The following is a 20,153-nucleotide window of genomic DNA, read 5'->3' on the forward strand; positions in this document are numbered from 1 at the left end:
TATAATAAATAAATTAAATAAAAATACATAAAAATAAATAAAAATAAATATAAATAAATAAATAAATAAATAAATAAATAAATAAATAAAAATAAATGAAATAAACAAAACTAAATAAAAATATATATAAATAAATAAAACTAGATAAAAATAAATAAATAAAAATATTAATTTTAAATACAAATTTAAATAAATCTGTACCTAATATTATTTTTGTAAGTCAGAGATTTCAAAACTGTGGCATAGACTTCTAATGTAGCAGATCCACCAAGTGACAAAAGAGGGCCACCATTTCCCGTAACTGTAAGACCTGAAGATCCAATATCAACGTTAAGAACCTCATCACCTCGATCGTAGACTTTGTCAATAAAAACATTAGCAGATTCTATCATAGTATCGTCGACATCCAATATGACAAGGTCTTGAGATGTTATCAAAACAGGTGGGTTTCCCTCTACGTACGTAACTTGATGATCCACCTCGCCATTATCACCAATCCGAAGCTCGGGCACGTCGTTCACGTTATCCAATTCGACGTACGTGTAAGCCGGAAGAGAGTCGTGCCTTCCGTCGTTAACAACAAACGACACGATGCGAAAGCTGGTGTCAGGATGCCGAGTCGGTTGGACGGCCGTGTTGCGGTAACGGACAGAATAAAGCACACGCTCGAAATCGTCGTGTTGAGCGCTACCGTCCAATATAAGCACATGTTTAGTAGACTCCATTGATAACTCGATGCTAGACGTTACTACCACTGTGAGCTCCTCGCTGTCTCCATCTAAGGGATTCGTGAGATTCACAACGGCGCGCTCGACGACAGCCGACGCGTCGGGGTCGCTAATTTCCAAGGAACTATGAGACAGTCGCACAGCATCGCCGTCTTCTGTAAAGCGAGTCAAATAGGAGAAACTCAACGTATCCGGAGCGTCGACATCGTCAGGTGCGACACCAGAGAAATCGTTGGCATTCCGATCTCTGGTATCCAGATCGATGCTCGGCTGATCATTGTTTAGTATTAAAACAACGACACGGACGACAACCTCAGGAAATGGCGCCTGAGTTGACTCACTGTCTATTGCACGTATCGAAACGGTTCTATTGTCGTCGCGAAGATTTGTGGCGTTATCCACGAATCTTATCGAGCGAAGAATTGTTTCATAGTAAGCGGCCGTCGCCCGTCCCGATATCACCACAGTTCTCCGCCCGTCACTGTAATTTGCTTGAACACGACTATCCGTCGGTATAACAACTGTGACGGCCTCCGTCGGTATCCTCGGTGACGTGATCTTGATCTCCAAACGATCGAGCGACGACGTGCTATCCGCGTCGACCAGAGTGCCATTGGGCGCCACCCGGACCGACACTGCGGGCTCTCTTAGAACGACGACTCTGTTTACATTCTGTATGTCGACCGCGTTGTCGTTGACGTCGACGACGTCGACGGTCACATTAGCGGTGTCGCTGAATTCCGGCACGCAAGGGTCGTGATCACACACCTCCACTGTAAAATGATATCTCCGTTGGCGTTCGTAGTCGAGAGATGACGACACCGTCAGACGGCCCGTGTCGACGCTTACATTAAACGGCAGGTTAACAAGCGACGACACAATGGAAAACACCATAGCACTATTGACTGTCGAATCGACATCGTTGGCTGATAGTTGAAGAACGAGATGGCCGATTGGTGCGTTTTCGGGAAGAGACGCCGTGAAAGACGCATTAGCAAACGTCGGGGGATTGTCGTTGATGTCCAAGACACTAATTTCTATCATCGCTGATGAAATAGCAGCAGCACTGCCGCTGTCATCCGTAAATTCAAACAGAGTGACCTCGAGGGTGTACTTTGGTGTCGTTTCGCGATCGAGACCAATCCTACTGAGATTGAGTCTTCCTTTCTGATTTATACGGAAGAGACCGTCAAACGTATTGGTGAGAGACAATTCGGGATTCGACGGCGTGAAGCGATCTGCGTCGACTACGACGACGTAGACTATGCTCGTTCCCGCTACTGCACTCTCGGTGACGTTTGCGTAGTAGACGGGTTGAGAAAACATGGGCTGATGATCGTCCACAGCAACAATTGATATCAATGTCGAAGACATACCGCACATAACCGATCCATTTTTCTTGCACCAGACTGTAACGGAAACGGTCAAGGACAACCGCCGAGGTTCGTCGCCGTCGTCTCTGTATGTGATCCTCCGCAGTGCCGTCGCGTAGTCTTCAAACAAGCCGTCGCCGCTCAGTTCGATGTCGCCACGGCCTGTTGCTTCGATTCGAAGAGAATTTGGGATAGCCGACGAGTTAGACAGTTTGTCGTCTTGCGTTGAGTCAACCACGCTGATCACGATGCGAGCAATCTGTGTCGGCTGCGTGTCGTCGTCCGTAATGCGAACGGCGGCGTCGGCGATGCCGATGGCCTCTCCACCTTCTCGGAAAGACACGCTGTTGTTGACTGTGTTTCCGCCGAGATAAACGACAGGGTCGTGATCATCTCGAAACTCGATAGAGACGAAGGTATAGACGGCAGAACTGGAGTGGCGACCGTCGAACGCAACAAATCGAATCCTTCTCGTATGCGACGAAGGTTCATCCTTCGTGCTACGATACGACAATAGTTTTAAAGCGTTTTCGAATGCGATAAACGACCCGGGGCCTTGAATAACGATTTCACTATTGGTTACTCTCACGAAAGTCAACAGAGACGCAAAAGTCGACGACTGGTTGAGGTAATCCTCGTCAATGGCGTCCACAATAGACACAGTAATGTTGAACAACTCCACCTGATCGACATCAGCGTCTGTGATGCTCACGTTGGCGCCGACGATCGACACCCCGTCGGAGTCTTCAGTAAACACGGTACTGAAATTACCAGTGGGTGGGTCTAATAAAATCTGTGGTCTATTGTCATTATCCAGAGATATAACGACAGTACAGTTGACTGCCTTGCTGACGTACGGATAATCGTAGACGACGAAGGAAACACGTCGGGATGTTGCGATCGGCTCATCCGCCATGTTGATATAAAAGATTCGCTCTAGTGCTGTCTCGTAGTCATGGTGACTGGCTGTACCGTAAAGGATAATAAACGACGTGTTTACCTCCTCCACCGTAACGTTGATCGCTGGATCATTAAGAGTGGACATGTATTGTATTGCTTCGACTCCGGTGTCTTCATACAAATTCTCCAAACGAATTTCGATCATCGACACGTCGAGATCTTCACTGTCAACGTCGATCAACTCCGCGTCGTCGGAGATCACGCGCACTAACGCTTCGTCCTCTTTAAACATCGCACTGCATATTGATTCCGATCCGCCGTTGTTCAGGTCTAGTGTAGCCGCAACAGTATTTATGGGACTGACGAAAAACGATGATACACGCGAGTCGGACGCTTGCAACGGGTCTGACGCCAAACAAGACACATTCCGCAGCTCCATTCGAGTTCCCTTGAAAAGATTTATATACTCGATTTGGCGCAACGCTGATGTATAATTACCGGTCGACGCCACGCCACTGAAACGTAGACTTCCCGTTGTAGTAACAATCCCAGAAGTCGACGTCTCGCCATCCAAATTAGAGACGGATTGGGCAGACACAGAGAGGCCAGATAAACCGGATGTCTCAAGGTACGACGTGCTGTACCGTAGATATTCTCGACAATCCGACACACACTGAATTAAATGTAGATCTTCCGCTTTTGTGCTTGCTATCAACCCACGTAGTCTGCCCTTCAAGAAACCGGTGTATTCCCCGGATCCCGTCAATGATGCGCCAATACGAAACGGGTAGTCTGTGTTGAACGTCTCGGTCGAATTCGGAAGCAGTTTTGTGTCCTGTTGAACGCCGTCTCTTAACAGCGTCACGTTCGTTCGCGAAACAATAATCGTTACGTGAATCCAGGCATCGACATCTAGTGCAGTACCCGCATTTAACATCACTCGACCGGTAGGGAAAGAGACGATTATTGTCGATCCCCCGACGTGAATAGCAAACTGAACAACATTTATAGAGTCATATTGACTGAGTACATATCCGGTGTCGCCTTGTTCCACTCGAATCCACACAGAAATCGTGGACTCGTTTACAAGTGACGGTACCACACCAAACGCCGTCAAGTCGGCCACATACACCCAATCGACGCCGTTCAAATATAAGTGACCGGTGGCCGACCGCGGAGCGTTGGCGACGGTCAACAAATCGACGAAATCTTTCATACCGCACTGGGTGTACTTCACCGTGTCGTACACACAACGATCGGACTCTGGCAGGCAAGGAGAGTCAGAGCGAGAACAGTCGGAGACGCACTTTGTTCCATTGCATCCCGACGAGAAGCAGTTAAACTCCTCGACGCTGGTAACGACCGGACGAAGAACGAAAGTCGACATTTCTCCGTCAAAATAATCGTCGTCGTCCGCAGGTCGCGTATGGGCGCCGATGCGAAACGCGTGCCCCGTGTTTGTATCATTAATTATTCCTTCCAGAAAGGTAATGTATGGTGGTGAGTCGTCCACATAAAACTCAGCTATTGTTTGGTCGACGACTAAACCAAATGTGTGCCACAAGCCATCATCAAGACGAGGAGAAATATCCACTGTCTCGCGCTTAACTGAAGAACAGCCAACACACATGTAAGAAAAGTCCAGATGCGGATTACCGCCATGATCAGCATCATACTTGACAGCGTACGCCAAGACTGATCTATCGGCTTCATCACCTTTAGCAAACAGAAAACCCTCGTCATTTATTGACACGTTTATCCTGATGAAAACAGAGAAGGCGGAGCCAATCCCGTGAACAGCGAGATCTTTAGGAACTTGAGCGTATTGTTTCTTTGAGTCGTCAAATCGGTAGACGTCCGCCGCCGCCGTCAGACCTCCGAAACCGTTCGAATACGGCGGCAAAAAGTTAGCAAAACCGTTTCGTAAGACGGCAGACTTGATATAGCCCTTAAAGGCCAGTCTGTTCGACGGCATCTTTCCTACGTAAACCGGACCCGCATCGACATCCTGCATTGGGTTAGGCATGTTGCCATGTCCAACTAGATTATTCCCTGTGTACACGGTCACTCGCGGATAGTAAATAAGCAGAGACATTGTTCTGAGTGTGTTGTCATCCAAGTTATTGCGCAAAGCTATGTCCACGGTCTCAGCTCCTTGCGTACCCGAGTACTCAAATGAAACTTTCCTAGCATCAACAACTACACGGTACAGCAAGTCGCCGTTGACAGAATTTCGACCAACCAACGTTCCTCTTCCTCCACTGTACATACCAAAGCAAACTGAAATCATAAAGTTGTTGGCTAGGTTCCTAGGCACCAAGTCATCCGTAACTCTTCCGTAATAACCTCCAATAAAACTGTAACCGTAACCCGGATAATATGTTCCAGCAAAGTCGAGCATGTGATAGGTGAGTTCTACTCCCTGGGCGGCGCCACAGTCTCCAAACTGATTACTCAAAGTCGGGGTCCCGTATGTGGTGTTGTTCACAAGATCCAACACACACCGCGGAACACTCAACGTCACACTCGAGTTCGCGATGTCGTCGTGGTCGGTGTCCGGATCACTAACTACAAGATCTCTTGCTATGAAAGCTGGAGCTCGAGAAAGCACCACATCATCTGGAGTTACAGTACACACAGGACGCTCGTCGTTCAAATCATAAACCGTCACGGTGACAGGAACAGAAGACGAACTCACTCCATCAGACGCTACAATATCAAACTCAACCGCTCGTCCGGTCACTTCAAAATCAATACTCTTGTTGACAGTCACAATTCCAGATTTACGGCCGACGGCGACATAGGCGGCGCCCGCACCATTCGCACTGTACCGAACATCGTTATGCGGCGGCATATCACCGTCGACGGCGGACACGATAAACAGCTCCGTTCCCAATGCAACATTCTCATTAACGCTTGCGTTGTAAGACTTGTTTACAAACATCGGTGCGACGTCGTTCACGTTAACAATCCGAATTGTAATGTTACATACACTGGACAGCCCGCCCTGATCCGTAGCCTTTGCGGTGATCACATACGATTGACGGTGCTCGTAATCGACGGCACGGACGAGATACACGGATCCGTTATCGGAAGCGATTCTAAACACGCCACTCGCGTCGTCGACCAAGATGTAGTCTATTTTGTTAACTGCCGTCATGTCGGAGTCGCACACGTCGTCGTCGTCGGCGCTCAACCGCAAGACGAATCCGTCAGGAGGAGCACTCTCCAGGAGATCGACCGTTTTATTCTTGTCGACGAACGACGGCGCATGCTCGTTTTTATCCAGTACCGAGACAGTAACGCGAGCCGTCGCTTTTCGTCCCGTCGGATCGGTTGCCACGACGGAAAAGTCGTAAAGACATCGAGTCTCGTAGTCGAGCTCTTTCGACACAAACACCGTTCCCGAAGACGCGCCGATACTAAAGCTGTCGCTGTTTCCGTTCAAGGAGAAAGTAATAACGTTAAAATCCCCCGTTGCGTCGTCGTCTTGGGCAACGACGGTACCTAGAGTGGCGTTGCCGTCGTTCTCAGAGACATTAAAACTGTAATTTTTGCGGTCGAAAACGGGACTGTGGTCGTTGGTGTCGTTGAGACAAATAGTAACGTTGCCACTACAGGAAAGGGATGGACTCCCTTTGTCCGTTGCAATAACAACAAATAGGAAACACTCGTTCTTTTCTCGATCCAGACTGCCGTTAGTAGTAATAACACCAGATGTGGGATGAATGGCAAATACCGAAGGCGTCGAAGACGACAACTTGTACATGACGTCACCGTTGGATCCTTCGTCGCCGTCGACGGCCAGAATGCGACCGACTGTGTAGTCCAACGCCACGTTTTCGTCGACAGTAAAACGATACGAAGATTGCTCGAAACATGGACGAACGTCGTTGAAGTCGAGGACGGTGACGTTGACCCACGCATGCGCCGAATCACAGACGCCAGCCGGATCTTGTACAGCAACTCGGACTCGATACCACGACGTCGTTTCCCTGTCTAGTGCAGTACTCAGCACAAATAGCGTTCCGTTTACAGTAAAAGCGTTTCCAACGTTTCCTTCAATGATCTTCGTGGAAAATTTTCTGTTTTCTTCTGTGGCGTCGTTGTCGTAAACCTTGACGTTTTGCACAACCGTCCCGACGGTCGCATTCTCTTGTATTGCAACGGAATACATCGTCGGATCAAAATACGGGCAATTGTCGTCGACGTCGGTAACGGTAACGTTAAACGTCGCATTTACCGTCAACGGCGGCGAGCCGCGATCGGCAGCTTCTACTATGAGAGTATAGAACGTGATGGCATTAGGAGAATCGGCATCTAGAGACCGGGTGACGGTCACGTTTCCGACCTTTTCATCCGGGATTTCAAATGTGTTATTGCCGGTGCCGCCGACAATGCGGTAGACCACGTTGCTATTTGCAGTCGACAATTCGTCGTCGTCGGTAGCGGTAAAAGTAAACGCCACATCTCCGACCTTGACGATTTCTGATATATCGAGTGCAAATCTGGTGTCGTCACTAAACGACGGAGTCTCGTCGTTGCGATCGGTCACGGTTACCGTCACGTTGACCGTCGCACTCATGCTCGAACTGCCGAGATCGACGGCCCTCACTGCAATATAGCAAACACTCGTTTCCTCTCTGTTCAGTGACTTTGTTGTGTTGACGTCTCCGCTCGCGTTCCCGACAGAGAACGGACTACCACTGCAGTCTCTTCGAATCGGATCGATACTCATTCCCATATCGATTTGATAAACACATTGACAGGAACGAAGACTGTATCTTACCACACCGTCGGAGCCTCGGTCTCGGTCTGTAGCCACAACGCGCAGGACAGACTGTGGAGACGCATTTTCGCTGACACTTCCCATGTAGCCGTCAGGCTGAACGAATCGTGGAGTGTGATCGTTAATGAGTTGTATGTTGAGCGTTACATTTACGAAGTCGCTGTTGAGAGCTCCGTCGTGCACTCTGATGTCGACCACACGACGAATTCCTGCGTCCGGCTCATCGATCTCCGACTCATATTTAACTCCCTCGACGAAATCGGCTGCAGAATTAAGGTCGATGCCGCTCGCATTGTGTGTCACATTGTAGTCGATCCAATCGACACCTTTCGTCACCACGACGACGTAATCGTCGATGCCGGTAAAGGACAGACTCTCGAGCGTGACGTTTTCTACCCGTCGAAGTATAAAGCGGAACGAATGTATACGGGAATTAACGTCAGCATCGGTAATCATAACGGAATACTCGGCAAGAATGTTGACGGGACCAGAACTGTCGACAAAGGTTGCCGTCGCATTGGAAGGAATCGTAATAACCGGTTTGTCGTCGGACGACGCCATGGTGATCGCGATGGTAGCAACTAGACTCGACAGCCTGCCGTCGCTGGCAACGACAGTCACGTTTCGGCCGTCGCCCGTCAACTCGTCCGCCGCATTGTGATATGTCAGAGTTCGAAGCACAGATTGAAAGTCATCGACGGACGCATTTCCCGTTGTCGACGTCACGGTCAACACACCCGTGCTAGAGTCGTACGTTTGCTGCAAAGTGGTTGATGCTGGAATAGTGATGTTAAGCCTCTCTACATTGCCGTTCGGACGACTGGTGAGCGTCGCATTCAAATACGTCAATACCTTGTCGTCGACATCTTTTATATATGCGTCTGTGCTGACGATTTTCGTAGGGGGAGAGCCTTCCGTAAAGCGTGCTTTAAAAGAAAATCCAGGAACGGACGGACCATTAAGGTCAACAATGGGAGCATCATTGACAGCACTAAACGTGATCATAGCTTCCACATCATTGCTGTAAGTCAAACCGTCGAACACTCGCGTCACGACCATTCTAGGTCCAGGCGTCGGGTCGTTTTGTCCCAGGTGTTCGTATGTCAAAGATTTCAAAACTGTCTCGTAAATGGTCATATCGTCTTCTCCCGATAAGCTCAATGTTCCCGTCGCATTATTGTATGACTTCGATATCTTTGTTCCTGTCGTGTTGACATCGAGACGCTCCCTAGGAAGATCAAGGGCTGACGTAATAAACGCAGTTGCATTAATCAGTGTAACGTTGTCATTGTCTAAAATTGTTAGGTTTAAATTGACGGATTTGCGACCGTCTCCTTCATCATAGTTCACGATCGAGAACAAGCCGAGAACAGGAGGATCATTGACGAATGAAATAGAAACAATCGAGTAAACATGCTCGCTTTCTTGCCGAGAACCATCCTTCACAGAAAATCTGATAATTCTCGACTCACTGTCGGGCTCTTCCGCCGTGTTGTCGTATGTTACTGATCTCAAGATATCTTGCAATTCCGACGCTTCTACCGTAGCAGTAAAAGTCAAAACGTTAGTGCTGTTATTATACACAAACATCTGATTTTCACCCACGGCGAGGACCTCGTTGGGCCCATCCATTGCATTGAGAATGAAAACCTCAACGGTGTAAGCATAAACGCCACGATCCATGTCGGTTAAAGTCAGTCCAGAAGTGTTAGTTATATTTATGGCACCGCCTACAGAGTCGTCCTCCTTAAACACGACCGAGAAATTGGCACCGAGTTGACCATTCAGATTCAAGACCGGTGGATTGTCGTTCGTCAACGCAAGCTTGATGGTAATAATTCCCGGTAGTTGGTTAACAAATGCGCCATCAGAGACGGTAACGCTAACGGTTCGCGTTCCGGATAACGGTTCTTCCACATCACTGACATAAACCAGCGAATTCAAAACGGAAACGTATTCTGCGAAACTCGCCTTGCCGGAAATAGTCAGCGTCGCAGTATCGTAGCTGTACGCTGCCGCCAAGCCGACAGGAAGGTCGTCGACGCTCGTCCGTAACGCCTCTCCGCATCCCTTAATGCATTTGAGAAACTCCAGTCGACCCGTCGAAGATACGTCGACGAAGAGAAGATGAATTTGACCGGACAGAAACTTTTCCAGGGGGTCGTTGCCAGCCGCTGTGGCACCCACATACGTCCGTCCGCTGTCGTCGACAATCGGATCGACGAAAGCTCGACCGGCGGGTTCCCCGTCGACAAACACCTCAACAATCCAGTGAGTGGCGTCGTACTTCTTAATGATCACAGCAATCATACAGTAATTTCCAACACACTTAGAACCAACGCCCGTCAGATCCGAGATCTGAGTTCCTGACGTATTTGTCGTGCGAACGCGTATCTTTCCGTCGTGCAGCACACAGACAGTGTAGTAGTGCCCATCTCCGACAGGATGTCGCTTGCTTAAAATCGCAAATTCGTTTCCAACGCTCGGAAGAGTATCCAAATACACCCACGAAGCGATAGTAATACCATCGCTAACGTCGGCAATGTTACCCTTTAAGTCGGCAAAGTCGTCGACGCCGTCCAGAAACAACGTGTTTCCATCCAGTCGAGCACCACTTTGCACGACCAGATTGTCCTCGTCGGTAACGACAACAATAGGACTAAAGCCGCATCCTTCGATTTTGTTAATTTTGTTTGAAATTTCGGCTGGACAGCTAAACGGCTCCATCCCGACTTCGAACTTCTCTCCGTCGACGAGTCTTACCGAGCTATTGTAAAGCATCGCGAATTCAGGCCCGTCCGCGTCCGTAATGTCAAAATCTGGTTTCAATTCTACATCGCTCGATCCTTCGATGTAAAAGATATCATCACCATTCAAATTCACAACAAACGGCGGCTCGTCGTTCTTGTTCACAACTTCTACCAAGATGGCGGCCGACGAGGAAAGCGGGGGAACGCCGCCATCTTGGACTACAAGATCTACACTGTGGGAACGATTTTTCTCGTAGTCGAGACGATAAGAGAGCACGACGACGGCCTCTCCATCAATTAGAGTGGCATTAAAGGGTGTTCCCGACGGACGCAATGTCACATTCAGTCGTCCGTTATTGCCGACGTCCGGATCCGAAACGGAAAAGTTAGTGACGACTGTTCCAATGCCTGCCGTCTCGTCGAGTCGGACGCCGCTCGAATCTGGAGAAATAACCGGAAAATTGTCGTTTACGTCGAGTACACGAACGACGAGGCGAATAGTAGTGTTAAGTCGGTCGGTAACATTCGTAGCCTGATCGACGGCATTAACGTTAAATTCGTAACGAGCCTTTGCCTCTCTGTCTAGTTCTCGTGCAACGGAGATCGAACCATTGTCTTTGTCCAACCTAAACTTATCCGGGAAATCACCTCCTTCACTAAACACTACCCGACCGTTGTCACCCTCGTCTTTGTCTTCAATTTTTAGCTCTGCGAACACCGTCGTCCCAATCGTTGCGTTTTCCCTCACTGTACGTGTCGTGTTCTCTAAAAGAGAACGAGGAGGGTTGTCGTTCAGGTCGAGCAACGTGACCGTCACGTTGACAGTCGACGACGTCGCGTTCGAGCCGGAATCTCGAGCCTCGACGACAAAGAAGTACGAGATCGTCTCCTCTCGATCCAAAACTTTGCTTGAACGAACAACGCCCGAAGTCGCATCAACACTGAACGCGTTTGTAGCACCACTAGCGATCGTGTAGGTAATCATGCCTCCGTCGTAAAGATCCGGGTCCTTAGCACTTACAGTAAGAATTTCTCGAGGCTTGAAGCTCGAATTCGACGACAGTCTGCCGTCGTCTTCGTCGACCTTGCGATCATATTTATCATCAACGAAATCGGGCGTATTATCATTCAAATCTCTGACTTTGATTTTGAGGGTGGCAGTGCTTCTTCTTCTTGGATTCCCTTGGTCTTCAGCTATTACCTCCAAATCGTACATTTCTATGCTTTCTCGATCGATTAAGACTGCAACAGTGACTTCCCCCGTAGAACTGATGTTGAAATGAGATGAGAAATTACCATCTAATCTATACGTTACCATTCCATTGGATCCGATGTCTTTATCATTGGCTACGACCGTCACAACAAAAGTTCCCGTATCCACGTTCTCGGTGACGTTAGCAGAGTAGTTCGATTTCTCAAAGACAGGTACGTTGTCATTGATATCAGTCACCATGATAGTCAAATTCTTCTCCACTGTGTGCTTATTATCAGTGACTCGAACTGTAATGCTGTACTCATCTTTGGTCTCTCGATCAAGAGACCCTGTAACGGATATGTCACCATTGTCGCTGTTGATATCAAACGGTACGTCAGACGAATTGATAAGTGAGTACGACAGAGTGTTCAACAAAGCTGGTTGACAGCCACTGCCGGATGCTGACCCAGAAAACGGGGCCATAGATTCGCTCATGCATCTATCCTCGCAGTCGATGCTTTCACCATTGTCGCATTGATCATAGACGCACTTGTCGTTGTCTGTGGCTAAACTGGAATAGAAAACCTTGCCAACTGTTTCATTTTCGGACACGTTAACAATTTTCGATGTCGAAAAAACGGGCGAGTTGTCGTTCTCGTTATGGATGTAGACGAACACAGTTGCATTAGCTGTCTTGTCTCCACCATCTTTGGCCGTCACTGTCAGCTCGTAGCTCTTGGAAGCCTCAAAGTCAAGCGGTTTCATATTGTAAACGCGACCAGAGGTTATATGAACTGTGAAGATCGTGTGATCGAGTTCGTACGTAACGAATCCAAAAGAACCGTCGTCCATGTCTGTAGCTTTTACCGTGACGACAGTAACATTGGTGTCAGGAGTCTCACACAGAGTACTGCTGTAGTCGACCGGATCGAACACAGGAGGATGCTCGTTGACGTTGACAATGACCACGACGACCGTTACATTGGACGATCGAGGTGAGTTACCAAAATCTCTAGCAATAATAGGGACATTGAATTTACGTTTGTACTCGAAGTCAAGGCTTTGAACAATTCGGACGCTGCCGTCACTGCTGATATTGAAAAACAAACTCGGCGGTCGTATACTGTATTCGATCCGTCCGTTATCTCCAGCGTCGATATCCGTGGCAGACACGTTAAATACCTCAACCCCGACTTCTCTCGATTCGCTCACATTAACATCCGTCTTCGGGTATGAAACAAATGTAGGATCGTTGTCATTAATATCGACAATACGGACGACGACCGTTGCGGTACCGTTGAGTTCACCGTCGGTCGCCGTCACATTGATTGTACAATAATCCATCATATCTCGGTCTCTATCGGGTGGAGTACTATCCGAAGTGCGAATTTCGCCACTCGTCGAGTTAAGAACAAAACTTCCACTACAGTTGCTACTCGAAATTTCGTACGTTATTGTAGTTTTCATATTGTGGTCGTCGGCGTCGGCGTCGGTTGCGGTGACGGATACGACCTGCGCAGACTTCGCTTCTTCCGTCACATTTGCGTTGTAAAGCGTTTGATCAAACGTCGGAGTCTCGTCGTTCACTGGCTGTATGGAGATAATAGCAGCAGCCACGTTGCTGTGATGTTTTCCGTCATACACGGAAACGTTTGCCCGACGGTCGCCGAGACTTGGCTCGTCCGCAGCGTTATTGTACGTCAAGTCGGCGATAAATTGTTCAACTTCCGACAGACTAGCAGGCGGATCAAAATCGTATGTGTACGTATCATTTTGTACCGAGCTCGTGACATTCAACAAATTCGCGTTATGGTTTATCGTTTCGTCGGCGCCGTCCAAAACATTCGCGAGGATCACTTGCACTTGAGTCATAGTGCTGTTATCGTCGTCCTTGACGGAAACGTTGAACGTCGCGAGTGAAACGGGTGGACCGTTTTCCACAAACGTCACACTCGAACCCGTACCGACGGCCGAACCGTTGAGATCGAGACGCGGACGATCGTTGACGAACGCAATCCGTATCGTCGACGTCACGAGTTCGCTTATTCTATCGCCGTCCGACGCGGTAAATTCGACCACCCTGGTTTGCATCAACGGTTCGTCGTCTGTGTTGTTGTACATGACAGTCTTAAGGACATTGATAAAGTCTCCCGTCGTAGCAGGACCGTCAAGACGCAACACGGAAGTACGATTTCCCGTTACATTCACTCCACCCGATTTGATGGCTGTCAAATACTCTGCCTTATCAGCATTGGTAAGATTGACAATAACGTGGCTTAACTCGGTGTTGTCTGGATCGGTCAGAGTCACGCTGTCCTCGACGACTCCAATAAATCCTTTTTCTTCGGTAAACGTCACGGTCACGTTCCTTTTGTCGGAGGTGCCTCCGAGAAAGAGAACCGGTCGATTGTTGACAGTCGTGAAGTCGACCGTAACTATTGCAACAGTGCTGTTGACCAAACCGTCGTTGACGACGCAGCGAATCTCGCGATCTCCTTGCACGGGGTCTCCCTTTGCTGTTGCATATTTGTATGTCAATCTGCGAAGAACGGTTTGGAAGTCGTCAAGCGAAGCAGGGCCAGACAATGTGGCAATTCCTAAAGATTCATTGTAGTTTTCTGTGACCAATGTATTACTCGTGTCGAGAACTAACAAATCCTGTCCAGGTTCGAAGACGCTGCCATTTGAAACTTTGAAATAAATGTAACCAATCGAAAGTGACTTGTTGTCGACGTCCCTCACGGTAACATTAGGTAAGACATCGACTGGTGGATCACCTTCCGCGTACTTCACCACATCACCTTCTAACGTCAGTTGAGGAGGATCATTAACTAGCGAGACTGTGATGTTCGAACAGGCAGTCACGGTCACGTTTCCAGCGTTTGTTTGCATGTCGATAACCTGGAAACAGATTACTCGAGGAGTGGGATCGGGTTCTTCAGCCTTGTTGATGTACCTGACTCTTTGAAATGTCTCAGCAATTTCACTCAAAGAGTCGCCTGCAATCAGAGTAATCCTATGGTTTGTAGACTGATTGGTTACAGAACCAACCGGTCCGGATTCCAAGTATATCATCTCTTTACTAGGATTTCGAGGATTTTCAATGTTTATGATGTCACACACAGGTCGTGTGTATATAGAATCGGGGTCTACCAGCGTCACCCTCTTGGCCACGTTCACGCCTACCGCCACCGTGTTGTTCTCAGTGAAAACGGCCGTTGTGTTGACAGCCATGTTGTCCGCATCGAGTAAAAGTACTGGCGTCTGGTCGTTTATCAGAACCACAGAGATGGTAACCACCTCGACGTTGCTCATAAACTGCCCATCAAATACCCAAATAGTAACGTTCCGGTTGTCTCCATTGGGCTCAGAGACCTCATTGTAATAAACCAAAGAGCCCAGAATTGTTTGATACCTAGACACCGAAGCGTTTCCTGTTATTTCCAGCACACCACTTGTAGAGTTCCACGTTTGCACAACCGTTCCACTGTCAGACACATTTGTTGATGTCACATTCTCTTTGGTCGAGTCTTGGTATCCTGAAAGAGTAATCCGTGCATTCTTGATGAAAAATATTTCATTGCAATCGTCGTCCGTTATGGTAGGATTTGACATAAAGAGTGACGTCATCTTGCTGTCTTCGATAAATTCCAAAGAATTAGATGGCACAGATAATATGGGAGAATTATCATTCACAAGCTCAACTTGCATTATGACCGTCGCTTCTTTGGATGTATTCTTCCCGTCCGACGCCGTCACGGTGATAGAACGATTGACATTGGTCGTCTCGTTTGCGGTGTTGGAGAACTCCATCGTATTAAAAAAATCCACAAACCGACTCCGTGAGATGTTATTCCATTTTGCCTTGACCAAAACCGTCAAAGTGTCGGTGTACGTAAAAGTTATATCCAAGCCTGACGTAGAGCCGGTAAAGCTCAAACAATCGGATTCGATCGAATCACTGTGAGTGCCAGAACAATCACCTGTCGACGAACTGCTGCTGTTACTCAGTCCGGGACCTTCACCGGAACCGGAGTCTGTCTCACTAGGTATCCCCTTACAGTCTCCTCCAGATAATTTGCTTCTGGTCAGAGTAACAGTTACGGATGACAAAGTTTTACTGTCCACATCAGAAATAGCTAGCTGATTCGAAAATACGGACACGGCTTTTCCATTTTCTCTGTATACTCGTCTGCTGACATTAGAGACATCCACTACAGGAGCGTCGTTGACACTCTTCACTTCAATACCGGCCGTAGCATTATTGAAAGAAAATGAGCCAGAATGCCTGTCGCTTGCCGTCGTGTTAACAAAGTTGCGTTGACTGGACTCTGACCCGTCCCAAGCCTTGAATCGGATCGATCGACGTCCGAACTCATTGAGGTCGGGAAGAAATCGAATGTAAGATAAAGGAGCGATCAAGAATGCCCTCGTGGTATTCACTGCAGTCGGAATGTTCGTCCACGTTTCGTTCTTCTTCACTCGGTACTGCCAGACGCCGTTTTCGTTACCGACCCAGATGACGGCGGCGCCGACGTCTTCCTTCGCGTCGTCGGCGTCGGCGGCGACTTGCGACACGACGGCAGAAACGACGTCTCCGTCGTTTTCCGCCTCATCCAGATCTTCATCTATGAACGTGAAATTCGCTATCAAGTTGGCATCGATGGTCGGTGCGTGATTAGAATACACGACACCAACAGAAAAGTTCTCAGTTTTTATACTAACTGGAGAGGTTTCCGTCAACGGGAGAGAGCCGTTATCACAAACAGATTTACTGCTGTTGTCCCAAACGCGATATTCGAACGTTGCCGTTCCATCTGCTTTCGATGAGCTCGCAAACGGTTTGAAACGAACCGAAGTAGACGGCAGAAGAAAAAGGGGTCCACAGTCTGTAGGCGAAGAAAAGTTTTTCCATAAATCGTTGATCCAGTATTGCCACCGACCTACTAATCCATCGCTTTGAGACTCACTGATAATCGCAATACCGACGGGATCGACTTCATCGACGTCCGTCACCACACTGCCGTTGATTATGGTATCAATACGATACCCCGGATTATTGACCGTTTGCGGTAAGTAGTCCTTCAGCGTCACCGACTTCATAAGAGGCGGTTCGGTAACTACAGGCTGATCATTGACGGCCTCGATTTGCACAACAACGAATAACGGAGCACTGGAACGCTGCAACGGAAAGTCCTTGACGACGACAGAGATGTTTCTCGCGTAGTTCGGCGCCTGATCGTAACTCCTGAAAGTCACCATTTTCAACCATTCTTCCAACTTCGAGTCCAAAACGTTGCTAAATCCATTAACTGTGATAGTAAGAATACTTGAATTTTGACCAGACACCGAAGCCTCGGATCCCAGATCACCCGAAAAACGCAGCTCGTCCAGCTCATTTTTCGGATTGGTAACAGTTAATGTCGCAGACAGCAAAAAATCCGTGTCACCCGGCATCACGTCGACTCCCGTGATATTCAAGAAAGCCAATGCTTCGCCGTCTTCACGATACACTGCGTCGTCACCGTCTCCCAATTTTACAATCGGCTTCGACGGCTGTTGATCCATTGTTAGACGGATGGTCGACGAGACGGAGTTCGACCCGTCAGATATAGTGATGGTGATGTCTCGCGGATTACCGGCCGGTATGTCTGCTGTGTTCTTGTAAACGACCGTGCGGAGAACGCGCTGAAATTCGTCGACCGACGTTCCGTTTGTCAAATTATAAGATAACGCAAAGTCGACTATAGAGCTGCTGGACACCACAACATCCGTCCCGCTGTTGTCAAACATCAAGGTTTCCTCGCCACTCGTAGAGTCTCCAGCTTGAGCGATGGTAACCTTTACGTTGTCTAGAGTATCATTGTCGCAGTCGACTATCTCCACCATGTTTGCTAGCATCAGATCGGGACGGTCTCCGTTCCGAGTGAACGTGTAGGTTAGCGTCGTCAGTCCATTTAGTGAAAGCTCGGGCGGATCGTTGAAGGGTACGATCGATATCCATGTAGTCGCGAGAGAACTCGAACGGTTGCGATCGTCCCGGACGACCAAAGATATGGTACGTGTTTCAGGTTTCTTGAAACACTTGTTTAGGTTGTAGAACGTAACATTGCCAATCAGTGCTTCATACTTTGAGACCGCAGCAATGCCGTTGAGCGACAAAACACCCGTCGTTGCATTGTAGTTGGCTTCAATTGCAGGATCTGGCTTAGTGACGTTCAGGACGTCGTTCATGGCGTCCACATTGACAATAGAGATAGTACCGTTGTGTAGCTGTGTGCTGTCGTCGTCTACGAGTGTCCAACCACTTACGTTCACTAAAGGCACAGGACTGGCCGTTGCTTCATCAAACGAGGTGTTGAACGAAAGAGATTTTCCGTTAGGGAACAACCGGGGTGGATCGAAAAATTCCATCAGATTGACAGTGGTAGTTGCTGAACTGTTGTGACTTTGGCCGTCGTTCACGGTGAAGGTCACAGTTCGTGGAAATGTAGAATTCAGTATATCGGCCATGTTATCATAACGAACGGTTGCCAACACGCATGCGTAGACAGTCAGGTTTGCAGTGTTGTTGAGGGTTAGCTTGTTGGTCATGTTCCCTTTGATATCAATATCAGATGCACCATTGCAACTCTCATTGTAAATGTACAGCATGTCTTCACGCATAGCTATAATAACAAAACACTAATAATTAAATACTTGATTGAATACGTAGAAATCTCACCCTTCATGATGAATACCTCTGCCTCACTCACGCGATTGTCCACCGACGGCATGTCTTTGTCCGTGATCATCAAATTTTTAGACAACACGACCGACTCCATTTCTTCCTCGAACGTCACATTATAGTCGACTCCATTGGCATCACCGTCCAAGTCTATAATTGGTGGATTGTCATTAACAGGTTTGATAGTGACCGTAATGGTGTAATTCGCTACGGTGACGCCGCTACTAGAAATCTAAATACAACAACAAAATGTCATATATATATATATATATATATATATATATATATATATATATATATATATATATATGCAGCCTTCCGGTTGTATGCTGTACCTCAAAGTCGATGTGCCGGGTAACGACGACCGGTTCACCTTCACTCCTGTACTGCAATTTGCTTAACACCGCTGTGAAGTCTTCTGGTGCACTTCCAAATCCAAATTCGTTGGTACTATCTATTGTTACTACACCTGTGTCACTGCCATTGACAATAACATTGGTGAGTGCAGACAAGTTCGCATTAATCGCTAAAGTCTCCTATTAAACACGAATATTAATTTTGTATGTTACTGGTTACACTGGATCTCTTACTTTAAGGCTATGATCAATTCCTCGTATTGATACCATGACTCTGTTCATCAATCGGTCATCTGGGTTGTTGGTATCCGCATCCGTGACATTGATAGTAACGAACGCTACAGTAGCTTTTTCGTTCACAGAATAGATTTTTTGAGATGTTGATATTACAGGGTGATTGTCGTTTACGGATACAACCGTAAGCGTTAGAGATTTGTTTACACTAGAGTAGATACCGTCAGAAACTTGGATCTAGAAAAGCAGTATTAGAAGATCAACCGTAGATATGAAATCATGTACGTGATACTTGGATTGTTCTTGGAGATACAGTTGGTTCATCTGCAGAGTTTTCGTATAGTACCTCTCGTAGTCGGCTCTGCAAACGCAGTCACAAAACACTACACCCGGTTACGCACACACACACACACACACACACACACACACACACACACACACACACACACACACACACACACACACACACACACACACACACACACACACACACACCACTTCAAATGCACTGGCATAATCCTGTATACCTGATACGTGGAAATTGATGATTTACCAGAGAGAGTCAAATTAGTACCACTAGAAGGCGAGACTTTGATGCCTTCATCCATACCAGAACCAGAAGCAGAACCAAAAGCAGAACTAGGTCCTAAAAGAGTCTAAACAATACGTCTAAGCTACAGCTTCCATTAATTACACATGTAACTAACCATAATTGTGAGTGTCTCATCGCTGCCATCACGAATGCCTGCCAATTCAACTGTCGCACTAACGATGTCCGTCTCTCTACAGTCTCGATCGTCCATATCAGTTACAAACAGCATTGACCTTGCCAACGCACTGTTAGCCGATCCCTCAACAAACAAGATATTATTGAATAAATATTCCACTTTAGGTGGATTATCATTGATAAGTTCGATATCAATAGTGATAATGTCACTTCCAGTTTGACTACAAAGAAAAAAGCTGAGACAGAAAACACATAGTTCGTCAGCACATGTCCTTACTTCCCATCATTGACCGTGATCTCGACCATTCGTGACAGCATGCATCTTGGCTCGTCTTCATGGTTCTCGTAAGTTAACGTCCTCAACACCTTCTGGT

At 47.6% G+C, this 20,153-nt stretch overlaps 1 protein-coding gene across 1 annotated transcript in view; it reads right to left on the bottom strand.

The window, feature by feature from the left end:
- Positions 1-19,088, bottom strand: part of LOC134197715 (uncharacterized) — a 35,158-nt gene extending 16,070 nt beyond the window's left edge. The window contains exons 1-4 of the mRNA XM_062667062.1: positions 19,053-19,088; positions 18,798-18,998; positions 18,460-18,694; positions 202-18,403 (exon numbers count right to left, since the gene is read on the bottom strand). Of these exons, the coding sequence (XP_062523046.1) occupies positions 202-18,403; positions 18,460-18,694; positions 18,798-18,998; positions 19,053-19,088 (18,674 nt within the window). The remainder of the gene's footprint in view (positions 1-201; positions 18,404-18,459; positions 18,695-18,797; positions 18,999-19,052) is intronic.
- Between the last annotated feature and the right edge of the window lie 1,065 nt (positions 19,089-20,153).

This window comes from Corticium candelabrum, chromosome 22 (assembly GCF_963422355.1).
Source record: "Corticium candelabrum chromosome 22, ooCorCand1.1, whole genome shotgun sequence".
NCBI lineage: Eukaryota > Metazoa > Porifera > Homoscleromorpha > Homosclerophorida > Plakinidae > Corticium > Corticium candelabrum.